At 54.0% G+C, this 23,423-nt stretch overlaps 2 protein-coding genes across 28 annotated transcripts in view; one reads left to right on the forward strand and one right to left on the reverse strand.

Moving 5' to 3' along the window:
- Positions 1 to 241: 241 nt before the first annotated feature.
- Positions 242 to 17,400, forward strand: POLG (DNA polymerase gamma, catalytic subunit). Of its 9 annotated transcripts, none has more exons than XR_014070488.1 (23): positions 242 to 391; positions 1,123 to 1,890; positions 4,725 to 4,920; positions 5,812 to 5,976; positions 6,073 to 6,219; positions 6,365 to 6,444; positions 7,255 to 7,437; positions 7,543 to 7,697; positions 7,922 to 8,048; positions 8,958 to 9,194; positions 10,115 to 10,235; positions 10,388 to 10,474; positions 10,775 to 10,882; positions 11,657 to 11,817; positions 12,518 to 12,571; positions 12,672 to 12,789; positions 13,179 to 13,314; positions 13,413 to 13,659; positions 14,608 to 14,730; positions 14,846 to 15,014; positions 15,142 to 15,276; positions 16,192 to 16,352; positions 16,886 to 17,400. XR_014070488.1 is itself a non-coding variant. In XM_081547188.1 (23 exons), exons 2-23 carry the CDS (start codon positions 1,283 to 1,285, stop codon positions 16,942 to 16,944), a joined length of 3,651 nt encoding a protein of 1,216 aa, XP_081403314.1. In that variant the 5' UTR covers positions 242 to 391; positions 1,123 to 1,282; the 3' UTR covers positions 16,945 to 17,400. The 9 variants fall into 9 exon arrangements, 7 of the variants coding, with proteins under 7 accessions (XP_081403314.1, XP_081403316.1, XP_081403315.1 ...); XR_014070489.1 differs by having other exon boundaries at positions 9,015 to 9,194; XM_081547188.1 differs by having other exon boundaries at positions 15,142 to 15,350.
- Positions 16,616 to 23,423, reverse strand: part of FANCI (FA complementation group I) — a 64,058-nt gene continuing 57,250 nt past the window's right edge. For 11 of the 19 annotated variants that reach the window (XM_081547181.1, XM_081547167.1, XM_081547182.1 and 8 more), the window contains 5 exons: positions 23,257 to 23,316; positions 20,273 to 20,341; positions 18,638 to 18,733; positions 18,236 to 18,343; positions 16,616 to 17,310 (listed from right to left, as the gene is read on the reverse strand). In XM_081547181.1, the coding sequence (XP_081403307.1) occupies positions 17,230 to 17,310; positions 18,236 to 18,343; positions 18,638 to 18,733; positions 20,273 to 20,341; positions 23,257 to 23,316 (414 nt within the window). In that variant the 3' untranslated portion in view covers positions 16,616 to 17,229. Of the gene's footprint in view, positions 17,311 to 18,231; positions 18,344 to 18,637; positions 18,734 to 20,272; positions 20,342 to 23,256; positions 23,317 to 23,423 lie in introns of all 19 variants that reach the window. The other 8 variants (XM_081547171.1, XM_081547179.1, XM_081547173.1 and 5 more) reach the window with 1 other exon arrangement.

A 23,423-nucleotide genomic window follows, 5' to 3' on the forward strand; every position in this document is an offset into this window, starting at 1 on the left:
CTAACTACCTCTCCTTGGACAATCTAAAAAGTATTATTACCGCCCACAGGCTTGCCTGGGACTAACCCACCTGCTTCTCGAGCAGGGGAGGTTGGACCTTGGTTCCCAGAGTTCAGCAGGGGAAGGTCCACCCGGAAGTCCTTTTCCCCCCCTGCGGGCGGACCGGTCCACTTGTGGCTCTCCTATTGGTCGCGCTGGGAGTCTCCCGCCTGCCTCTGGTAGCCGCGGGATCTAGCGGGGCACAGACGGGAAGTTGCCCCTGCCAGCGAGGAGGATCCCTCGGGTGGCGGCGCTACGCCACCCCGAGGCTGCACAGGCCGCGCGGAGGGAGCCCGGGCGTCGCCAGCCTGGGGTCGGGAGCCGCAGACCGGGAGGCACCAGGCAGACTGAGGTTTCCGGCGGGTTCGGCGCTGGGGGGCGGGCGGCCGGGTCGCTGAGCGGCGGCGCGGCCCCTCCCTCTCCAGTCTGGGAGCGCGGCCCTGGGCTGGGCGGAGGCTCGTCCCAGCGCGCACCGCGGCGCGGCCGCCGGGCGCAGGCTGGCGGCCGAGGGCCCCTGCGGCCCGCTGGGCCCGGGCGGGGGTGGGGGCCTCGCAGGACTGCTTCTCCCCCTGGCGGGCTCGAACCCGGGCGCCGGCCCCTAAGGGCGCTAGGCCTTCGGGCTGCGGCGGTCGGGGCACCTGCAGCCACTGTTTGCCGAGCACTTGCCGAGGGCCGTGCCCCGCGGCAGCTTCGCTTTGTGTGTCACCCGAACAGCAGTCCTGTATGACCGGCAGAACCCAGTCACCCCATTTTCCAGAGTAGGGAAATGGGGCCTAAGGCGCTTGCCCAAGGTCACACGTCTCGGAAGAGCTGGAGCCGGGATTCAAACCCGCGTTGTCCCCACCAGAGTCTTGCGCTCTTAACCACTACTGTCTTCTTCTCTGATGAACTTAACGTGAACCTCGGTTTTCCGAGGGGTATTGATATTTCCCAAGGTTGCTTGATGATTAACTGAGAACATACATCTAAAGGCGCCTGGCACCCTGCTTTGGGACGCAGGCAGTGCTCGCAGAAGGAGGGCTGTTGAGATCGCACGTGCACTGCATGTAGTTGGTAACACTGTACATCATCTGTCTCCTTTAGGATTTGTGGGTGGAAGGCAGGCATGGTCAGAACCATTTCCCTGGCAGGAAAGCGGAGACAGGACGTGTCCCTCTCCACGTCTCTCAGCCAGTGAACGCTGCCAAGCTGGAGCCCAAAGCCAGGTGTCCTGACGCCCACCGGGGGGCTTCCTGCACCCACCATGAGCCGCCTGCTCTGGAGGAAGGTGGCCGGCGCCACCGTCGGGCCAGGCCCGGTTCCAGCTCCGGGGCGTTGGGTCTCCAGCTCCGCCTCCGACCCCGTCCCCAGCGACGGGCCGCCGCCGCCGCCTGTGCCATCCTCGGAAGGCGGGCAGCTGCGGCACAACCCCTTGCACATCCAGATGCTCTCGAGAGGGCTCCACGAGCAGATCTTCGGGCCCGGCGGGGAGAGGCCCGGCGAGGCCGCGGTGCGCCGCAGCGTGGAGCACCTGCAGAAGCACGGGCTCTGGGGGCAGCCGGCCGCGCCCTTGCCAGACGTGGAGCTGCGCCTGCCGCCCCTCCTCGGGGGCAGCCTGGACCAGCACTTCCGCCTCCTGGCGCAGAAGCAGAGCCTGCCCTACCTGGAGGCGGCCAACTCGCTCTTGCAGGCGCAGCTGCCCCCGCGGCCCCCGAGTTGGGCCTGGGCGGAGGGCTGGACCCGGTACGGCCCCGCGGGGGAGGCCGAACCCGTGGCCATCCCCGAGGAGCGGGCCCTGGTGTTCGACGTGGAGGTCTGCTTGGCAGAGGGAACTTGCCCCACGTTGGCGGTGGCCATATCCCCCTCGGCCTGGTGAGTAGGGAGGGGCCGGGGTCAGGGGACTTGAGCCCACTTTGGGGGCCCCTACTCTGTGTCTGGTGGGTGAGTTTCCAGGGACTGTGGGCTCAGTGGTGAACTGAAATCAGCTTGACCCCAGCTTTGATAGAGCTTACTTTCTGGTGGGGAAGGTGTGGGTGGTGAAGGACACCCTAGCAAGTGTCAGGTGGTGACGGGCTCAGCAGAGTCCCAGTAACATGTTGTACTTGAGGCTGACTGGGAGACCAGTTGAGATTACCTTGATTTGGTGCCTTTACCCCTTCCCCTAATAGCTTCCTGAAAAGTTAGTCCAAGACATTTGAACAGTGTTTCTATTTGGGGATGTCAGTGGTTATTTTGGGCAGGAGAAACTTCCCTTTGGTGGGAATGTCCCAGGCAGCATAAGACACTTAGAGTCCCCACCTGCTCCCTTAAATGCCAGACCAAATCCTACCGGCCCCCATTTCAGTTTGCAAATACTCCTCCCCTCAGGTAACACCTTGCAGACCACCCCTAGCTAAGAAACACTTCTTCCATCCCCCAGCCTCCCAAGTAGGCCCACAGGCGTTTTGGTCCCCTAAATGTATATCCAATCACTCTTTTCTTTTTGAGTAACTTTCTAAGTGCTACCCAAGTTTCTTTTTCAAACAATGATGGCAGTACTGTTTCTCCCCTTTTTTATTCTTCATTCCAGGATTAAAATACTATTTACAACCTTAATGCTTTCAGGCATGGCCAGCAAAAAAAAAAAGTTGGCAGTTTCTTTATTCCTATTGGAAGCTACATCTTTGTAAAGAAAGCTGCGAAATGTTAAATATGCAGTTGAAAATGGTGAAAACATGGCTAAATAGATAAGGTAGGCATTAATGGCTGAAAAGAGCAAAACCAGATGATTCCTGATTGATTAGTTCCAGTTAAAATGAGAATCTCAGAGCTTACTATGTAACTTGATGGTCAAACTACAGGGAATACTGTCCATCATTTGAGAAAGTAAAGTAGGCTGTGGTGGCTGAAAGAAAATTAGGAAACCAGTGAAAAGAACTGTTTTTCAATCTTTCGGTCATTCTTGGCTAGTTTACTTCTAGTCCCCTCTTCCTCTCCTGACTTTTCACCTCTTTCTCTTCCTGTCCTTTCCATCATCCTCTCATTCTCATACCATTCTTGCCAGTGGTACTGGGGGGCACGGCTCAGTTTGCCTGGCAGTGGAAGTCATCACTGAGGACCAGGCTCATACAGGGCCTTCCTCATGGGATCCTGACTGTGGTGGGGGGTGGGAGGCTGGGGCCCTGACAGCAGCCCATTTAACTTGGGCACATTCCTGGCACCTGGCTGTGTAACGTCAGATACCTGAGCAGCCTGCAGTTTCCAGTGGAAGGGAGAAGCCTTGCACGGGCCAGAGGGCAGCTTCCCAAAGGCTGCAGGTGAGGGCTTTGGTCATCAGACCCGAGGGACATTGCACAGGCTGTCAGTGCTGAGCTGAGGTTCACAGGGAAAGTGTAGTGTTAATGGCGTTGGTTCTGACTCATCTTAAATATGCCAAAGGTGTTTGCATTTTGGCTTTCTTCTTTTTTATCACAAAGGAATTTAACAAGATGGTTCTCATGCACAGCTGCAGACCCAGATCTTGACACCAGTCTGGCTTTTTATTGCAAACCAAAGTCCCTGTCATCACTGCAGCCTCTGATATTTGACATCCTTCAGCCTTTTCTTCCATGTTGTTATTAAGGGCTTTGGCATGCTAAATTGAGAGGGAAGGAGGTTGCAACTTGAGTTCCTGAGTGTTTTCCCATTATTTGGGGTGTGGGTTAGATCTCACCAGGTTTGAAATTAGGAACCACTTTTTGCTAGTAATCTCCTCCCCTAGAGAAACCAGTTTTACGTTTGTTGTTACTTGTTGTGGCAGATAACCCCTCTTCCCCTCCATAAGGGAGATAGGGAGCTTGTTTGCAGCTTGGTGGCCACACAGGTGGCCTCGTCACTCACTTTGGTGCTGAGTGGCCTTGACCTTTTGGCGTGATCCATGGTTCACAAGAGGCTTTTGCTCAGTGGCCGTTTCCCCACACTTAGCCTTGTGGATCTTGAGCAACTCCAGCCTTTTCCCTAGTCATTGTCAGGCCCCCAACAGGCAGCACTCACTCCCTGTCCCCCAACCCCGCCCCCCAGCCTAGCACATACTTCTAGAACATGTGCATACATCTCCTCCTTTCTGGCACTTTCCCTGGTCTGTCACTAAGGGTGGTTGCTCAGAGGCCCAGCACCTTCTACAAGGTGCGTGACTTGCTCTTTGTCCTTCGGAATCTTTCCAGCCGTCAGATGATTCATCCTGTACATGTATGCAGCATTTGTCTTTTTTTTTTTTTTGCCACTTTCAATTAAAAAAAAATTCCACTTTGGGTCCTGTTATAATTGTCTGTCCCCTTTATTAGCTCTTTGAACAGGAGCTGTTTCGTGCTCATAGATGTGAGGGGTCGGTAACATTCATTAAGACACCTCAGAGCCAAGCACAGACTTGGTGAGCCCCAGACCTAACAGACATCTTGATGGCCAGGCTGCATGCCCATCCGGGACACCGGGGACTGTGGCGCGTAGCTGCCTTCCTCTCTGTGGAGGCGGAGAAGTAAAGAAGGCTTTGTAACTCCTCCTCACTCCCAGCACGGCCCCCGACAGCCCCCCACCCGACCTTCAGCTCTGTGAGGGTTAGGAGACCTCATCTCCCTTGTGTCCCCAGCTGCTAGCGCAGGACCTGCATGTGGTGGAAGGTGTGCAGTGGGGCTTATGGAGCGGGGCGTGCACGTCTCTGGGCTGAGCCTGCCCGCCTCTCGCCTCCTCAGGTATTCCTGGTGCAGCCGGCGGCTGGTGGAAGAGCGTTACTCTTGGACCAGCCAGCTGTCGCCGGCTGACCTCATTCCCCTGGAGGTCCCTGCCAGTGCCGGCGGCCCCGCTCAGCGAGACCAGCAGGAGCAGTTAGTGGTGGGGCACAATGTGTCCTTCGACCGAGCCCACATCCGGGAGCAGTACTTGATCCAGGTAAGCATCCCGGGCTGAGTGCAGGTCCTGCCTCGGGGTGGGCTCAGCACCCGGCTCTCAGTGGCCAGGGAAGGACTACGTCTCCTGGCTGGCACCTCCATCGCCTTTGTATCGGCTCCAGGGCCCCCTGTTGACCAGCCCTGCCCGTGGTCCCTGTGCCCAGCTCTTGGGTCCCCAGGATCCCTGGCACAGGACATGAGCTGTCACAGTACTAATGGCCCTCATCTGTGTGCAGCATTTTAGAGCTTGACCTGGGCTTTGGAGGCCACGGGCCCCACAGCCTGGGCACACGTCCTGCCTCAGCCGCTGGTGAGCAGCATGCGCTTCTTGACACCCCCGAGCCTCAGTTTCCTCTTTTGTAAAAAGAGGGAGATAGCAGAAGTTGCATCGTAGGATTGCTGAGAGGGTTTGAACAATGCACATGTCAGACACTCAGAACCCTAGTGGTAGCACTTCTTGAGTTTGTGGAAAGTGCCCCAGGAGAGGTGGGGCAGGTGGGAGTACCCTTGGCCTCTAGCTGCAGATGCTGAGGCTCGGACAGCCTTGTTAACTTGCCCAGGGCCTTATAGCTGGTGAGTGGCAGGGTGGGGCGGCCAAGCCTGATAGCTCGGAAGGCCTGGTTTAGGCCCCTCTGTTCCCAAGGTGCCCCTCAGCGCTGTTGCTGGGAAGGGCCATGTATTGGGACTGAGCCTGGCCTGTGCCTTCCAGGGTGGCTAGGATCTAGAAGGCAGGCCCCTCACAGGTGGAGGGATAAGCACGAGCAAGCTTGAAGACACTGCATCTTTAGCATCTGCCTGTGTGCTGGGAGGGGGCCTGTGGTGGGGCTGGTGGGCTGAAGCACTGAGGTGGGTTGGGCAGGCCTCTCTGCTGCAGCCTCTCCCCCCTCTTCAGGGTTCCCGCATGCGCTTCCTGGACACCATGAGCATGCACATGGCCATCTCGGGGCTGAGCAGCTTCCAGCGCAGTCTGTGGATGGCCGCCAAGCAGGGCAAGCACAAGGCCCGGCCCCCTACTCAACGAAGCCAGAAGTCCCAGAGCAAAGCCAACGGCCCAGCGGTGAGGGCACATTGGGGGTGGGGGGACCTGGTCACCAGCCTGCCCATCTGGCTCAAGGCCACTCTGACTTGCCATGTCCCTTGCTCTGGCCCCCAGATCTCGTCCTGGGACTGGCTGGACATCAGCAGTGTCAATAACCTGGCAGACGTGCACAGCCTTTACGTGGGGGGGCCTCGCCTGGAGAAGGAGCCCCGCGAGCTGTTTGTCAAGGGCAACATGAAGGACGTCCGGGAGAACTTCCAGGTATGGCAGGGGAGGGGGCTTTGTGGGTGCGGGCAGGGGTAGGCCCCTAGAGACCCTGGGAACGTAGCTGCCACACCTGACCCTGGGCCCCAGCGGCAGTAGTGGGATGACTGCCCACCCTGCGCCTTCCTGTCGCCTATGCCAGGACCTGATGCAGTACTGTGCCCAGGACGTGTGGGCCACCTATGAGGTTTTCCAGCAGCAGCTTCCACTCTTCCTGGAGAGGTGAGGGAGTGCCCCTCTGGGAACCCCTGGGGGTCAGTGGGTTCCCAGTGGGACCTGGGCCCATTGTAGCCAGGTGCTGCTGGGCCTTTCTCAGGCTGGGGCCCTCAGCCTTTCTGGCCCTAGAGCCTGGAGCTGCTCTGTCCAGGAGTGGCCACCTGGGCCTTGGACTCTGGGGTGTCTACAGTCCTAGAGGGGAGGATCCAGGCTGTGCTTATTTCATGGTCTGCTCAGCTCCCTCTCTGAACCCAGATCCTGAGCCAAGGGCTTCATGTCCATCTCGGTTATGTGTCCTGGTGAGTCAGTCTGGTGATGTGGTCAGAGTTGGAAGCCTCAGCCAGACCCAGTTCTAATCTTAATTGTCTGGTCCAGCTCATGTGACCTTGGGCAAGGCATTTGGTTTCTCTGAGTCTCAGTGGTCTTGTTTGTGAAGCACACGCAGGCATACTTGACTACTCCAGTTGTAAGGCTCTTGTATGACACTTTGTGTATGGAGTTGTTAACACAGTGTCTGGCTCCTGGTCATTACTCAGCAAGTGGCAGCCATCTCCATTTTTGTGATCTGTCATTCCCACATTATCCCTGAGGATGGAATGATATTATCCCCATTTTATAGATGAAGGAAGTTTGGCTCAGAGAGATGAAGTCACTTAAGCAGGGTCTCATGGCTGGGAAATAGGAGAGAGCTGGGGTTTAAACCCCTATCTCTCTGTCATGGGTGGTTGGGTTGAGGATTGCAAGGCCGGCTCAGGGCTTGGGCCAGAGCCTTGCCTCCCATGGTCATTTATGGCAGCCCTGGCGTTTGTCCTCAAGGTGTCCCCACCCGGTGACTCTGGCTGGCATGTTGGAGATGGGTGTCTCCTACCTGCCCGTCAACCAGAACTGGGAGCGTTACCTGGCGGAGGCACAGAGCACCTACGAGGAGCTCCAGCGGGAGATGAAGAAGTCGCTGATGGACCTGGCCAACGACGCCTGCCAGTTGCTCTCGGGAGAGAGGTAGCCAGGCCCTTGGGTGGGCAGGGTCCCCCTGCAGGGGCCGTGCAGCGGGAGGCCTGGCCTCCGGCGTGGCCTTAGCCCTGCCCTGGTGAACTGGCTGTGCAGGTACAAAGAGGACCCCTGGCTCTGGGACCTGGAGTGGGACGTGCAGGAGTTCAAGCAGAAGAAGGCGAAGAAGGGGAAGAGGAGGGAGCTGGCTGCAGCCAGCAAGTTGCCTGTCGAGGGGGCTGATGCCCCTGGGGACCCCAGGGATCAGGAAGGTGGGGAACATGGGCGGGAGGCGGGGAAGGGAGGGGCCCTGGGAAGGGCCTGGGACCCGGGGGTCCCTTGGCAGTGGTGGCTCTAGCCTTCCAGAGAAGAACCCGCGCCCCCTGCAGTGGAAGTGCAGAGTTTGAACCACTGGACTGGACCGCTGGGCAGGTCCTAGGAGGGTCTTTCTGAGACACCCTTCCCTGGTCCTGATTGTCCTCCCCACCCTGTGCAGACCCCGGCCCCCCCAGTGAGGAGGAGGAGTTCCAGCAAGACGTCACAGCCCGCACCTGCTTGGAGCAGCTGAGGGGGACCACAGACCTCCTGCCCAAGCGGCCCCAGCACCTTCCTGGACACCCAGGGTGAGCCCTGCCCCCCATATGTCCAGAGGCCACCCTGTGTCTCCCTCCACCCCGAGACACTGTATTCTGGGCCCCAGCACGGGGTAGCATGCATATGAGCCCCTGCTAATGTGCTGCCATTTGTTCCTGCCGTCTTCCTGTCCTACTCTCACCCCCGGGTCACTGGCCTTGTTCAGTGCACTAAGCACCTGTGGTGGTCTGGGCCTCACAGCAGCCTCTGAGGGGCAAAGAGGAGCATAACTCCTTTCTAGTAGCTTCTCCCTGGGAGGAGCCAGCCCGCGCTGGAGTTGATATCCGTCATGAGACAGAAGAGTCATCAGTGTCGAGGCAGAGTCTAAAACTCTGCTTGGGGAAATCAAGGAAGGCTTCCTTGAGGAGGTGACCTTCATTCTCGCCCCATAGAGTGGCAGAGATGGGAAAATAGAGGCAACCAGACTGAACAGCAGGGGGTCAAATTTGTGTTTGCCTGAGAGGAGGCCTCCTTGAATCTGTGCCCTGGGTGCCTCACTTGCCTCGTTCTGGCACTGGCTCTGGTGAACAGCCCATGAGGGATGGAGCACTGGAGGCCCTGGTGTGCTTCTGGAGCAGCAGAGGTTGGGCAGACCTGCGCGCTGCTCTGGGCAGTTTCCCTGGTGAAGTGGAACTTGGCGAGGAGTCCTGCCCTGGGCAGCGTGTATGGGTCCTAGAACAGGGGGCTGACAGAAGATCTGTCCTTGGGGGATATTTGAATTATTCTAGGGGCCTCCGTGGGGGTCCTGGCTGAGTCCCAGAGGGAGGAGGTGGTGATGGCAGGCTGAGGTCACCAGCAGGCCTGGAGATGGGTGGGCGTTGTCACGGGTGGAGAGAGCCTTCCTTGTTACATGCCGTCCTCCCCCGACTGCTGTGATGCGCTCTCTGCTGGCGGCGTAGGTGGTATCGGAAGCTGTGTCCCCGGCTTGATGACCCTGCGTGGACCCCTGGCCCCAGTCTCCTCAGCCTCCAGATGCGGGTCACACCTAAGCTCATGGCACTGACCTGGGACGGCTTCCCCCTGCACTACTCGGAGCAGCACGGCTGGGGCTACCTGGTGCCCGGGCGGCGGGACAACCTGGCTCAGGTGCCGGCCGGCAGCGCCCCCACGTCAGCTGGGGCGGCCTGTCCCCACACGTAAGGCTCTGGCTCGGGGAGGAAGGGGCTGGCGTCTCGGGACCCTTCCCCTTGTTGGAGAGACCAAGCCCAGCTCGGGCTAGGGTGCGGAGCCTGAGTCGGAGCGTCTGGCCTCTAGTTGTTTTTTGATGGTGGTCTTTCCATCCATGCCTCTGAGCCCTGTGGAGTTGAGGGTGTGGTGTTGGAGTGGGAAGGGCTGAGGCCCTAATCGTGAGCCCGCAGCCCTGCTGGCCGCATAGGAACGTGTAGAGGGCGGGCTGGAGGGCTGTTGAAAGGGAAGGGTCCGTGGGCTTTGTGTGCCTCCTTTGAGTATCATTTATTGAGTACTGGTTACATTCTGTGTTAATAAATCCTTTAGAGTGCTTCCCTCGTTTGTTCCCCAGGCAGCCGTACGAGACAGAGTGGTTATCTTCATTTTAGAGCTGGCAGAAGAAAAGGCCATGGGGAAATCAGTCTCTTGGCTAAGAACCCAAACCCTTGAGCTTTTGACAGGCAGGTGCTTGGGAGAAGCCATAGCGCATGAAGTGGCCCAGAATTGAGGGTCCTGGCTCAGCAGGGCAGTCTGACCCGGCTGTGGGGCTTGAGGCCAGAGGGATGGGGGTCAGCCTGCACCTGTGAGCCGAAGAGTGGCTGCGCTGGCAGGAGCCAGCCTGGGGCGGGCCTGGCCCTGACTCCCCACTGCCCTGCTCCCCGCACACTCTTCTCCCGAGTCAGCCCGGGCCTCGAAGCCCAGCCTGCCAGCAGTGTGCTGTCGTTTGCAGCGTATCACTCGCTGTCTGTGAGCCAGGGAGAGTGCTGTCCATTCCTGCCTCAGAGCCGCTTCTGGGGACTGAACAGGGAACGGTGGAAGGCACCCAGCGAGCGGCCTGGCCCGGAGGGGGCCCGCAGTAATCAGGCTGCGGCTGCCGTTCTCTGCGCAGAGCCATCGAGTCCCTGTACAGGAAGCACTGTCTTGAACAGGGGAAGCAGCAGCTGGAGCCTCCGCAGGCAGACCTGGCTGAGGAGTTCCTGCTGTCCGACAGCGGCGCCATGTGGCAGACGGTGAGGGCAGCTCTGGCCTCCAGGACGGGGCAGCCTTTGGGTGGGGGCCGGGCGCCAGAGGCACTCGTTTGCTCACTCACCCAGAGTGGGGCTGGCAGACGTGGGCCAACCCAGCTCCCCGCATTACTTGCTTGGTGCCTGGGCCCCTCCAGGTGGAAGAACTGGGCTGCTTGGAAGTGGAGGCCGAGGCAAAGACGGAGAACTCACGAGAGGCAGTTCCAGGTCAACCGCTAGCTCCGGTGAGCTGGGTGTCTGCTCAGGGCTTCTCGGGGTGGGTGCTGGGTAGCCACGTCCTCCTCTTGAGCCCAAGTAGCTCTTTCCCCCTCAGTTCCCAGGTCTTGGGGGGCTGGGAGATGACTGCCGTGCCCTTGGGCAGCCCCACCCTTTCTGGAGGCCAGGGAGGGAGCCCGAGACCTCATGGCCATCCTGTCATTTCCCAGCTTCGTGCTGTTTCAGGCCCTTTTCCCACCCCTACCCCATGGCCCTCGCTGAATGCAGGTGCTGGAGCAGGGCCTGATCTAGGTGTGTGGCCCCCACAGACTGCTGCTGGTGGCCCCAAAGCCAGCCAGCCAGCTTATCACCATGGCAACGGACCCTACAACGATGTGGATATCCCTGGCTGCTGGTTCTTCAAGCTGCCTCACAAGGTGTGTGTGCTGGGTCACATCTCGTTCCGTGGTGTCCTTGCTGCACTCGGGGCGCATAGTAGGCCTGCGGAGTAACTCCAAGCAGGAGATGGCCTTTCTGTGGGAATGCCAGGAGTAGAGGGGCAGAGCATGATCTCGGACAAAAGTTGCAATCTCTCTGAGCCTTTGTTTTTCTTCTAAAAATCGGGTGGCAAGGGGCCTGGTGGCAGAATTAAATGACATAGGGCTAGAAAAAAGAGAAAAACGACATGGGGCATCTCTTTGTGACCCCATGGACTGTAGCCCGCCAGGCTCCTCTGTCCATGGGATTCTTTAGGCAAGAATACTGGAGTGGGTTTCCATTTCCTTCTCCAGGAGATCTTCCCCACAGGGATTGAACCTGGGTCTCCTGCATTGCAGGCAGATTCTTTACCATCTGAGCCACCAGGGAAGTCTTCGAGCCTTTGTTTTTCTTCTAAAAATTGAGTGGCAAGGGGTCTGGTGGCAGAATTAAATGACATAGGGTGAGAAAAATTACATGGGGCGTGTCAGGGGCCTAGTACCACATCTGGTGGCTGGTGGCTGATACTGGGAAGGGAGCTGGGTTTGAGTCTGTGTGTTAGTGCCTGTGTGAATGTGTGTGTGTTTGTGCCTGTGTGTGTATGTATGTTGCAATCAGGGATTTGCCCCAGGCTGCTCTGCTTGTGGGGCAGTCTGGGCTCGGTGTTGGGCAGTGCCTACGGCACTGGGGATCCGCCGCACGCCTCTAGCCCCCAGTTCCTTTGCTCTCTGCAGGATGGAAACAACTGCAATGTGGGCAGCCCCTTCGCCAAAGACTTCCTGCCCAAGATGGAGGATGGCACCCTGCAGGCTGGCCCAGGAGGTGCCAGTGGGCCCCGGGCCTTGGAAATCAATAAAATGATCTCTTTTTGGAGGAATGCCCATAAGCGTATCAGGTGGGCTATCAGGGAGGGCAGAGACTTGCTGCTGTCCATACCTCTGACCAGGTCACTGCTCTCCTGGGATCCCTTCCCCTCCCCATCCCCAACCCCGGGGCCCCTGACAGCTGCACTACAGCGCAGGGCTCGCCTGGTCTGGAGGCCAGGCTCTCTGTGGTCCTGGTGCCGTGGGCCCACGGGCCAGGCTCTTTGCCTCTCCAGCTTCAGTTTCCTTGTTATGTAAGAAGATTGGTACCTGTAGGTCCCTGAAGGCCCCTCCCAGCTCTGTGAAGCCCCTTGTGTGAAGGGCTATTGGCCTGTAAGCTGTGTTGGGGGCTGGGTCCTAGGCCGGGAATGGCAAATGGATCGAAGTCTAGTTCCACAGTGGAGGTGGCTGCCAGCAGCACGCTCCTGTGAGAAGAGTCTGGCAAGGGCTGGTGACGTCTGCCCTGAGCGTGGAGGAAGCAGTGGTGGCAGGGCTGAAGCGGGGTGCCTCACAGTCACCCCAGGATGCGGGCAGAAGCGGCCTCAGCTGCCTGGCCATCTCCCTGAGGGCTTGTGCTTCTGGATGGTAGATGGCAGGGCCCAGCCCGAGTAGGTCAGCAGAGAGGGTTGAGGCCGGGCAAGGAGGACACGCAGCAGAGCAAGGTAGATGAGGCCATGTTGTGAGGGGGTGACTCCTGCCCCCATGGCTGTGCTCAGCAGTCTGTCCCCACAGCTCCCAGATGGTGGTGTGGCTGCCCCGGTCTGTGCTGCCCCGGGCCGTGACCAGGTATGTCCTGTCGGGGTTGTGGGAACAGGAAAGCTGAGGCAGGTCGTAAGACCAAAGCCAGCTGCAGAGATTTAGGTCCTTCCCCCCCACACCCCAACAGGCACACCAGCTATGATGAGGAAGGCCGCTACGGGGCCATCCTGCCCCAGGTGGTGACGGCCGGCACCATCACTCGACGGGCCGTGGAGCCCACGTGGCTCACTGCCAGCAATGCCCGGGTATGTGTTCTTCGTACGTCTGGTCTCCCTGGCCTTCCTCTCCTGTGTCGAGAAGCTGGGGTTGCAATGGGCCTGTACTAAGATCTGAGTCTGGCGGGACACAAGTCCAAATCTGGCATCACAGCCCCTCCATTTCTTGGGCAGATAAGTTCTGGGCACCTGCTCCTGGCCAAGCTTGCATGGCACAGCTGTTGTGGAGTCTGCATGCGGCTGAGTGTGAGCCAGGCACGGGGCAGGGGATCTTTACCTGGAACTGGCAGAGCTGGCTGCATTCCCTAAAACGATGCCCTTGGGAAGGGCCACCACATCTCAGTCTAGTCAGGCCCCGGGGTGAGCGAGAGGAGTCGCACTGGGCACCTACGTGGGGTCTGACCTCCCTCTTCCCGCAGCCTGACCGCGTAGGCAGTGAGTTGAAGGCCATGGTGCAGGCCCCACCCGGCTATGTCCTCGTGGGTGCCGACGTGGACTCCCAGGAGCTGTGGATCGCAGCTGTGCTGGGAGACGCCCACTTTGCCGGCATGCACGGTGAGCGGGAGCCAGGGCTGGAGCAGAGTGGAGGCGGCCTGAGGCCTGGCCGGTGGAGCACTTCCAAAGCCGCTTCTCACTGTTGCCCTGCCCCCCAGGCTGCACGGCCTTCGGGTGGATGACCCTGCAGGGCAGGAAAAGCAGGGGCACCGATCTACACAGCAAGACGGCGGCCACTGTGGGCATCAGCCGTGAGCATGCCAAGATCATCAACTACGGCCGCATCTACGGGGCCGGGCAGCCCTTCGCCGAGCGCCTGCTCATGCAGTTCAACCACCGGCTCACGCGGCAGGAGGCGGCTGAGAAGGCCCAGCAGATGTATGCAGTCACCAAGGGCCTCCGGCGGTGAGGGTCACCCCCTTCCCCACCCCTGGGCCTCAGGCTTGCTTTATTGTCTTTGCTGTGCCTGTCTCTCTGACCTTCCCGTTGCCTGAGCCCTCATATGACCTCTGACCTAGCTCTAGGTGGGTTGCCCTTGTGATGTTTGCTCGCTTCACAGTCCGTTTTCCTCATAAAGCTGTGCGTTTGTTATCACTGAGTGGTTGCAGGTTGCCTACCCTGCTCCTGCAGAATAAACAGTAATGTGGGGGTTGCAAACCCATATGTTCAAAGGGCATGAGAGCAGGTGGGGGGGGCAGAGTGTTGTCCAGGGAGGTGAGGGGGAGACGGGGTTGGCTGGGATGCACTAGGGCGGCATGTGCTGGTGGAGGCGAGGCAGTGATGACAGAGATGGCTGGGTCTTAGTCGTGGAGACCTTTGAAGGTGTCATGGTGTGGACTAAGGGGTGGTGGGGAAAGCCTGTTGCCCCTCTGAGCAAGTGAGTGACATGACGAGCCAGCAGGGGACTAGCCTGGTGTTGTCTGAAGCCGCAGTGAAGCTGGGAGTCGGGGGCAGCAGGGTCCGAGAAGAGTGAGCGAAGCCTGGCTGTATGTCCTGTCTTCTGCCTTTCCAAGTGCTCTCCCCACCCTTACCCGGAAATGCAGGGTGGTTGCCTTTGCTGCCTCCTGGACTACCATGACACCTGTTGGTCACTGGGAAGTGCAGGGTCTAAGGTTTAGGACAGGAATGGTCCCGTCCTTTACTGGGCTACCGTCAGGTAGCCCACAAAATCCTGGGATCCTGTCTAGGCTTTGCTTCTTCCTGCTGTGTGATCCCACAGAATCACTTAGCATCTCTGAGCCTTTTGACCTCAGGGCGGTTGTGGAAATGGAGTGGTGTTGAACACTCCTAGCCCAGGGTTTGGCACAGAACAGGCATTCCCATGGGAGTGACAGTTGTGACACTGCCCCCCAGGTTCCGGCTGTCAGATGAGGGCGAGTGGCTGGTGAAGGAGTTGGACCTCCCTGTGGACAGGTCTGAGGACGGCTGGGTTTCCCTGAAGGATCTGCGCAAGATCCAGAGAGAAGCTTCGAAGAAGTGAGAACCTTCTGTGTCTTCATATCAGTGGGAGGGTTTGGGGTGGCCCGAGGAGAGCTGGCATGCTTTTGCTCTGAGATGGTGAAACACAAAGCTTGCCCTCTTCATTCCCCAGATCGCGATGGAAGAAGTGGGAGGTGGTTGCTGAGCGAGCCTGGATGGGGGGTACAGAGTCAGAAATGTTCAACAAGCTGGAGAGCATTGCCACATCTGACATACCGCGTACCCCGGTGCTGGGCTGCCGCATCAGCCGGGCCCTGGAACCCTGTGCTGTCCGCGGGGAGGTACTGCTGCCCTCGGAACGGGGGAACGGGGGCCTCAGGGAGGGCAGGGCTCCTGTACCGCCTCCTACTCAGGAGGGAGCTGGCTGTGGTCTGAGCCTTCTCACCTGTGCCTGCCTTCCCTCCCCAGTTTATGACCAGCCGTGTGAACTGGGTGGTGCAGAGCTCCGCAGTGGACTACCTGCATCTCATGCTTGTGGCCATGAAGTGGCTGTTCGAGGAGTTCGCCATTGACGGGCGCTTCTGCATCAGCATCCACGATGAGGTTCGCTACCTGGTGCGGGAGGAGGACCGCTACCGCGCAGCCCTCGCCCTGCAAATCACCAACCTCCTGACCAGGTAGACAGGGCCCATGGCCCCTCCAGCCTGACCCTCCGCCAGATACGTGGGGCTTGGACCACACTGAGCACAGTCTGAATTTTCATCCCCCCAGGAATAAGTGTTTCCCCTTTTATCTCTGATTTTTAAAAACTGTTTAAGTCTTAAAAAGACTGGCTCAATATTTAGAAAAGATATTTGGGGATTGAAAGTGTCATATTACCAGACTATATCACTGGGGTGGTGAGGTGGGAGAGCCCAGGGAGTACTCTCAGAGAGGAGGTCTCAAACTGTGCTCCCCTCAGAATACACCTTTGTTTTGAAAATCAAATGACAGGCTTTTCTCAACTCACAGAAAATTGATATACTTTTTCATTTGTAAACATGTACTCTTAAGTGCCAAAAGTTTGTTACTCTGATTACTAACAGAAAACATTGTTAACAGGGAAGCTCAAGTATACATATTGAGTTGTATTTTCTTGTAGTAAAATCTCTAGTTTATATGGTTGGATTAACTGATGTTACAGTTCCATGTTGATCTGCCACGAAGAACCAGTTTGGGAACCATGGTCTATCCTGATTAATGGGTATATAATGAATGTTTACAGTGATCAATACTGTTGCCCTCATCTTCTGACCAAAGTGGGGAAAAAAGGTGTGTTTTGAGTCCACAGTTGTACGCGAGTATCTCAGTGGGAGGCGTTGGGCTGCTGGATGGAGGGCTGTGCTGCCCCTTCAGCTTTCTTTGCTAAGTGAACAGAGTTGGTTGGGCAGGCCCTGCCGTAAGGATACCAGGTCATCATACCGGGCTTTTGTTTATAGCAGGGACACGACTGTTGAAAGGAGATCGGGTCTCTTTCAGGTGCATGTTTGCCCACAAGCTGGGTCTGAATGATCTGCCCCAGTCAGTTGCGTTTTTCAGTACAATCGATATTGACCAGTGCCTCAGGAAGGAAGTGACCATGGATTGTAAAACTCCTTCTAACCCAACTGGGATGGAAAGGCGATACGGGATTCCCCAGGGTGAGCACACCACCTTCGTTCCTCATTACACGTGGGATGGGAGGCAGACTAGAAAGTGGTCTTGGACAACAGAGGCTCGGGGCACTAGAGGAGGATAACCCCCGTCTTGTGCTGTGTACGAGGCTGTTTCGGTTTATAACAGGCCCCGAGTCCAAAGTGAGCATAATGTTCAGATCACAAAGGCATGTGTTTCTAGAAAGGTGTTCCTAGTAAATGAAGATGTGTGACTCTGGTTTCTTTCCTCTTCAACCACACACACAAAAAAGATTTGAACAACATTTATTGTTTAAAAGTCAAAGTGCGTTCTTAGGTGACAAAATTGTGCTCTGAATGCCAAAACAAGTAAATTAGAAAGCTTAAAAAGTCTATAAAATGTATCCAAGACAAACTTATTTTATACATAAAGAAAACAGACCCTCCCCAAATATGACCCTACCATCTTGGCAATCCTTTTTGACCTTAACATTAAGCTCCTTTTCTCAGTTCTGACTGCTTCGTGAGGGGGCATCCTAACGAATTGCACTATTTTTCAGGTGAAGCGCTGGATATTTACCAGATAATTGAACTCACCAAAGGCTCCCTGGAGAAATGAAGCCAGCCTGGACTATAGCCCTGCCTGGAGACTCTGTATTTGCTCCCATGGAGCTTCATCGGGGCAGTGCAGGCTCCTAAAACTCAGGCTTTCAGCTCTGCTTTTTGCAAAAGGGCTGGCTTCAGGCCAGCCATTTTTCAGTAGCAGGACCTGCCAAGAATGATTGCCTCTAAACTGAAGGTGCAGTTGAATTCAGAACCAAGATGCCAACGTGGTACAGGCAGTAGGCCAAGGGGGCATTGTTGCTTGTTGGGTAAAAAGAAAGCAGAAGCCCCAAAGTTCACATTAACTCAGGCATTTCATTTCTTTTTTCCTTTTCTTCTTGGCTGGTTCTTTGTTCTGCCCCTCATGCTCTGATGCAGTGCCCTAGAAGGGGAGAGAAGTAATGCTCTAATGTGAGAAGCCTGTTTGGAGGCCGTGGAAATAAAAACAGAAATCCTTTATCTTCTCATCAAAGCCTGTGTTGGTCATGCTTCCTCCCCTGTCCCACTCACGGGAGGTAACTGTTGGAGATGGGGCGAGCTCTGCAGTAGAGCAAGGTGGTGCGGACTCCTTCCCTTTGGACTTCTGTGATGATGCAGGGAACACGGTGACAGAGAAGGGGCATCAAGATGCTGCAGAACTCCCCTGAACTCAAATGCCAGGTAGGCAGAGGGAGTGGACAGGGCCAGGTGTATTATGGCTTTTAGAGTGTGGTAAATGGAAGCATGTAGATTCAGAATTTTTGAGAAGCTAGAAATCCAGGGTGGTTGATGTAAACTTCCAGTTTATTTTGGATATACGTAAGGTGATAGAAATTCTAGGCACCAGAGGTAAGGAAACAATGGGTTCTGCTTCAGAGATGCTGTAGGGCTCATGGCGTGCTGTTGGGACAGGTCTGTTCCTCTCCCTTTAGTCTCAGCAGAGGGGAAAGGAGGCTAAGAAATGCACTGACCCTCATTCAGAGTAGTGGCCCTTCTGTGAATGAGGACATAGTAGAAGAGGAAAAACTGGTTTCTGAGCCAGAATGCTTAGGCTCATAATTTTCCAATAGTTTAAAAGGTTATGGGGAGAAGACCCACAGTAAGACTTTGTTTTCAACATCCCCTTTCTGGAAATGTCCACCCTAAATGTATACAAGCCTGGGAAACTTCGTGTGTGGTTCACCGTTTACAGCCTTTCTCTTGAGAATGCTTCGTTTCATCTTTGACCACCTTTTGGTCCTTTCTCTGTGGCTACTCCATAGGTTACTGACAACCAGCCAGGAGGGCAGCTGAAGCATGCTGTGCTCCAGTTAGAAGCAGGCACTGACCTCTTCATTTTCATCCTCCTCCTCCTGCCGAAGAACCACGTCCAGGACGTTTCCCTTGATCTTGAAGTCTCGTGAGGTGCTGAGCTTTATATGCTTCATCAGGTTCACCTGGGACAGGATTGTAAACACAGGCACAGTGTCTTACCAATAAAACCTGCCCAGGGCTGCCTAAGCCATCCCTGACAAACCCTTCAGTTCCTAGAGAAGCAAGGACACACCCACTAGACTTCACATCAGGTTCCCTCTGTCAATGTTTGGCTTCAGGCCATCAGATCAGAAATAGCAAAGAAACAAAAGAAATGTAGTCAACCCCCCTACCCAGTGCAGTTGTGTTGCTTCAGTTTGCCAGGTCCCCTCACAGGGTAAGTGAAAATCAGTAGAAAAATAACAGAATATGCTTACCTTTGACCTCTTAGAAAGGTGGATGAGAAATTTTTCATACTGTTCAATGGCAAAGATGAGATTAGGAATTGGCTTGGTTTCCCGAAGAGCTCTGGCCTACAGGGCAAAGAAGAGAAGACCTAAATTTGGAGTTCAGGGGTGGTAAAGTCCTTTGAAACTGCCTGTAGCAGAACTGCTCGTGGCTTTGAGGGAAAGACAGTCTGACTTCCAGTGAAATGCAGTTTTACTCATACACCAGTCATTAAGATTTTTTTTGATAGTTCAGTTTCATCAAAGGACCTAAATGCCAATGGAGATGGCAATTAGTCCTACTTGTAATTCCTAAACGTGTTTCGTAGAGGCTGGCTGAGGGAAGGACCATGTGTGGTGTCTGGCTGCCTCTGACTTGGGATTCTTGTAACAATGAGCCCACTCTGCACTAGCTCTGTTTCCGCTCTAGTCTACAGATGCATTTTCATTGCGATTCTCTCTCCCCTCAAGTTGAATTGTAGCTTGTAGATCCTTCCATATGTTTCTTATGCATATAAACATATTTTTATATTTTTTAAACTACAAATGAGGACACTGTTCTCATCTTTTTTTTTTTTCTTTAACATTATCTTAGAATTCTATATCTGAACATTTAGCTTTGTATTTTTTCATGTCTCCATAGTGTTCTACAGTATAAATGTACTATAAAAGCCAGCCCTCTTAGTGGGCATCTTAGTTTTCCCAATATTTCACTTTTACTTACAACATTGCTAGGACTGAATATACACAGGCCTTTACAATTTCTCTATTCTACAAGTAGAATCACTGCATTAAAGACTGGTGCATGTGAACGGTTATTGCCAAATGTTCCCCTTGAGAGAGGACTCAATTCTTACTTTTCCAGCAGTGCCCTGGAGAACCCACTTTCTGGCACCAATCTTTCACATCCTTTAAGGGGCACCTTTTGCACTCACTAACTTTTCCTAAAATCAGCTCCTTCCCAGTGGTTATCCTAAGCTATTTCTATTTTTAAAGAGAGCTCAAGATTTCCTGGTACTTCCTGAATAGAGCATATACATAAGAAAAAGATGTTCCATCTGAACAAAGTCCACGAGCTGAGAAGCAGCCATACACAAATAAGCACATTTTCCTCAGCTTTACTGAGATGTAATTCACGTATCAACCAGTTTACCTATTACAGTGCATACTTTTTTGAGTGTGTTTGTGCATTCACAGAGTTGTACAACCATCACCATAATTTTAGAGCATTTTCACACACCCCATCCCCACAAGAAATCCTATACCCATTTTAGCAGGCACCTTCCCAGGTTCTCTAACATCTCCCTAACTACTCCCGTTCCCCAGTTCTAGGCAACCACTAATCTTTCTTTTTAGATTTGCCTTTTCTGGGCATTTTATATAAATGGATTCATATAACATGTAGTCTTTGTCCGACTGGCTTCTTTTACTTAATGTACTTGATGTATTTTCAAGGTTCATCAGCAACCATCTTTGTTTTTTGGCTGTACTGCATGGCATGCAGGGTCCTACTTCCTTGACCAGGTATCAAACTGGTGCCCCCCTGCAGTGGAAGCGCAGAGTTCCAACCACTGGGCCACCATGCAATTCCCAGTGGCCACGTCTTGATCACTGTCAGCAACTTACCATGGCTGTGGGACCAGCAGCGGTTTTCTCCTTTTCTCCTGTACATTTTAGGCTTTTAATGTGCTTGTTCTAAAGAAAAGGAAACAAGTTCTCTCATTCCTGAAGGTTTTTCTGTAGAGCGACCAGGCTAGTGGTAATTTTATAATACGATGATTATAGTGATCAAGGGGGAACTCGTAAGGAGGCCAAGTCTGGGTGAAGAGATTATCCTGAAGCAGATGCTGGACAATGGGAAACAGTCTGGGACACTTTATAATCCTCAGATATTTTTCTGCTTTTTGTTGTTGGGAGATTTACAGTCTTGCTCTTGGATAGGTCTATCACATGGAAGTGAGGGTAGGACCCACTGTTATTAATACTAGGGCAGCCAAGGGACTGTGAGCTACAAAAGAACTGTCAAGGTGGGAGTAGGACTATGCTATGCTAAGTCGCTTCAGTCGTGTCTGACTCTGTGCGACCCCACAGACGGCAGCCCACCAGGCTCTGCCGTCCCTGGGATTCTCCAGGCAAGAATACTGGAGTGGGTTGCCATTTCTTTCTCCAGTGCATGAAAGGGAAGAGTGAAAGTGAAGTCGCTCAGTCGTGTCCGACTCTTAGTGACCCCGTGGACTGTAGCCTACCAGGCTCCTCCGTCCATGGGATTTTCCAGGCAAGAGTACTGGAGTGGGGTGCCATTGCCTTCTCCGGGAGTGACGTTCACTAAAAGGGCTGCAGAAAAGACAGGAAGCTGGAGAGGTTGTTCCAGAGCCATGTGTCTCACATGACAAGTGGTTACAGGCTCCAGAAAGGTTTAAAGGTCACAGAAGCACTTTATTTCCCTATGTTGCAGATTATCAGAATAAAGAGCTCCTGGAAAAAGGAAGAACCAATAAGGGGACCACAAAGTACAGGATTCTGATAAGGCAGGAGAGAACTGACACAGGAGTCAGAGACCACCAAACTGGGAGGTACACAAACAGGAACCTTTTACCTGAAGGGGACTTCCGTGCTCTCTAGCAATGACATACCATGCCCCATGGGACAACTAACAAGAGTTAAAAACAGAGGCCTGCAAATGGAGAGAAATTACACTACTGCAGCCATGTGAGAGAGAGGAGGCTTGGTCCACGTGGCATGCTCCGGAAAATAAGAAAATGTAGGGAATCCCAGAGATGCTGGTGTGAAGAAACTTATTTTTGGCCCTGGAAGGCAGGGTAGAGGGTGAATACTTTGTAGGGGAGGGGCAGAGAAGCAGCACAGGTAGAACTCATGTGACCAAATGGGAAGTGAGCCATCTTCCTTAAAGTTGTACCCTAGATGGACCTTGTTGAAACTCCCTAAATCAATCCCAGCTACCACCCGTTTCTGCTGATTCAGGCAGGACTAAAACTGTAGTGGGAAGAGAAGTATCCTTTAAAGGTATACAGTCCTAAGCAGGATGCTAAGCTAAGGGTTTTGGAGCAATGGCTTTCACTGCTTTCTTCTCACTGAGATCCAAGGCTATGGGAAAAAAGAAGGGGCTAAAAGAGAATAAGCAGCTCTTTGAAAATTGTGGCAAATGCAATCCAGGTTTCTACATAAAAGTTGGAGGGAGTTAATGGAACCATCGGAGAAGACAATGGCACCCCACTCCAGTACTCCTGCCTGGAAAATCCCATGGATCGTGGAGCCTGGTAGGCTACAGTCCATGGGGTCGCTGAGAGTCGGACACAGCTGAGCAACTTCATTTTCACTTTTCACTTTCATGCACTGGAGAAGGAAATGGCAACCCACTCCAGTGTTCTTGCCTGGAGAATCCCAGGGACGGAGGAGCCTGGTGGGCTGCCGTCTATGGGGTCGCACAGAGTCGGACACGACTGAAGCGACTTAGCAGCAGCAGCAATGGAACCATGGGCTCTTGACTCATTAAGCACATCTCACAAAGACAAAAAGTGCCTGTGGATCAACTGACTTGTCAAATAAGGCTTTAAGTCAAACATGGATCGAGAAGGGGAGAAATATCCAAGGAATACATAAACCAGTTTTTGTGTAATGTAGAAAAAAAGATGGCCTAAAAGGTGCCTAGTGATAAGCAGAAGAAAAGCTTGAGAATGGGTCAAACACAAAATCCCAAACCTCCCAGCATTTTACATGTCAGTGAGTATGAAGTATGGTTCTAGAGCAGGGGCTGGCCAACTACAACCAAGAGGCCAAATTCAGTTCACTGCTTGTTTTTCAAAATAAGGTTTCATTGAACACAGCCAAGCTCATTCACTATATATTGACTATGGCTGCTTTTATTCTACAACAGCAAAGTTTAGTTGTGACAATGACTCTATGGCCTGCAAAACCTAAAGCATTTACCATTTGGCCCTTTGCAGAAAGTTTGCTGACCACTGTCATGGAGTCAAAGAACCCAGTTCGAACCTCAGCTTTGCCCTTTTTTGGCCGTACCACACAGCACATGGGACATTAGTTCCCCAACCCACGCCCCCTGGGATCAAACCCACGCCCCCTGTATCAGAAGCTCGGAATCTTAACCTATCTGTTTTTGGCTTTATGTCTGACAGCTTGGGAAATGATGCTCTAAGGTCATGTTCATTTTATTGGAACAGCAAATATTTAGAGAATACCTGCCTGGTGTTGTGTTAAGCACTTTCCACAAGTCACCTCATTTGTCCTCACTATGCCTGCCATTACTTCACTCACGTTCCCAAAGGAGTGGGTTTGGAATCACCCAGAAATAAACCAAGTCACTGAGCCTAAGGATGCATGTTTCTCCTCTGCTCCAAGTGCAAACACACCAAACGCTTTTTCTCTCTAAATCAAAACTTTTTTTTTAATTTAAAGATTTTCTTGCTGCAAAGACTTCAAGCCTTGGCATGTCCTCAAATGGACACCTCTGGCTTATTGTAAATAGAAGAAACTTTATATACGCTCAGCTCAGGTGAGTGAGCAGTCTCCTAGGAATATAAGGAGTCCTTTCTCACTTGAAGATACATTGTGATACAGACTGAATCACTTACCTGTACATAAGAAATAAACGAATAGCATAGAGGGGTCAGATGTGAACCAGACAGCTTCACCTGAAGCAAAGGAGAAAGAAATCAATATAACTGATTTATAATATAAATAAAAATATATATAACTATAATATAAATCAATATAACTGATTCATTTTTAAATGGGGAAT

The sequence above is a fragment of the Giraffa tippelskirchi genome, chromosome 12 (assembly GCF_054371585.1).
Source record: "Giraffa tippelskirchi isolate mGirTip1 chromosome 12, T2T-mGirTip1v1.2.pri, whole genome shotgun sequence".
Taxonomy (NCBI): domain Eukaryota; kingdom Metazoa; phylum Chordata; class Mammalia; order Artiodactyla; family Giraffidae; genus Giraffa; species Giraffa tippelskirchi.

Bases quoted from the DNA above. Each gene is read 5' to 3' on its own strand.
- POLG (XM_081547188.1), top strand. From the start codon at position 1,283: ATGAGCCGCCTGCTCTGGAGGAAGGTGGCCGGCGCCACCGTCGGGCCA. The intron at 8,049-8,957 runs GTGAGCCCTGCC...CTGGCGGCGTAG, and splicing joins CACCTTCCTGGACACCCAGG to GTGGTATCGGAAGCTGTGTC. The intron at 14,731-14,845 runs GTGAGAACCTTC...TTCATTCCCCAG, and splicing joins CAGAGAGAAGCTTCGAAGAA to ATCGCGATGGAAGAAGTGGG.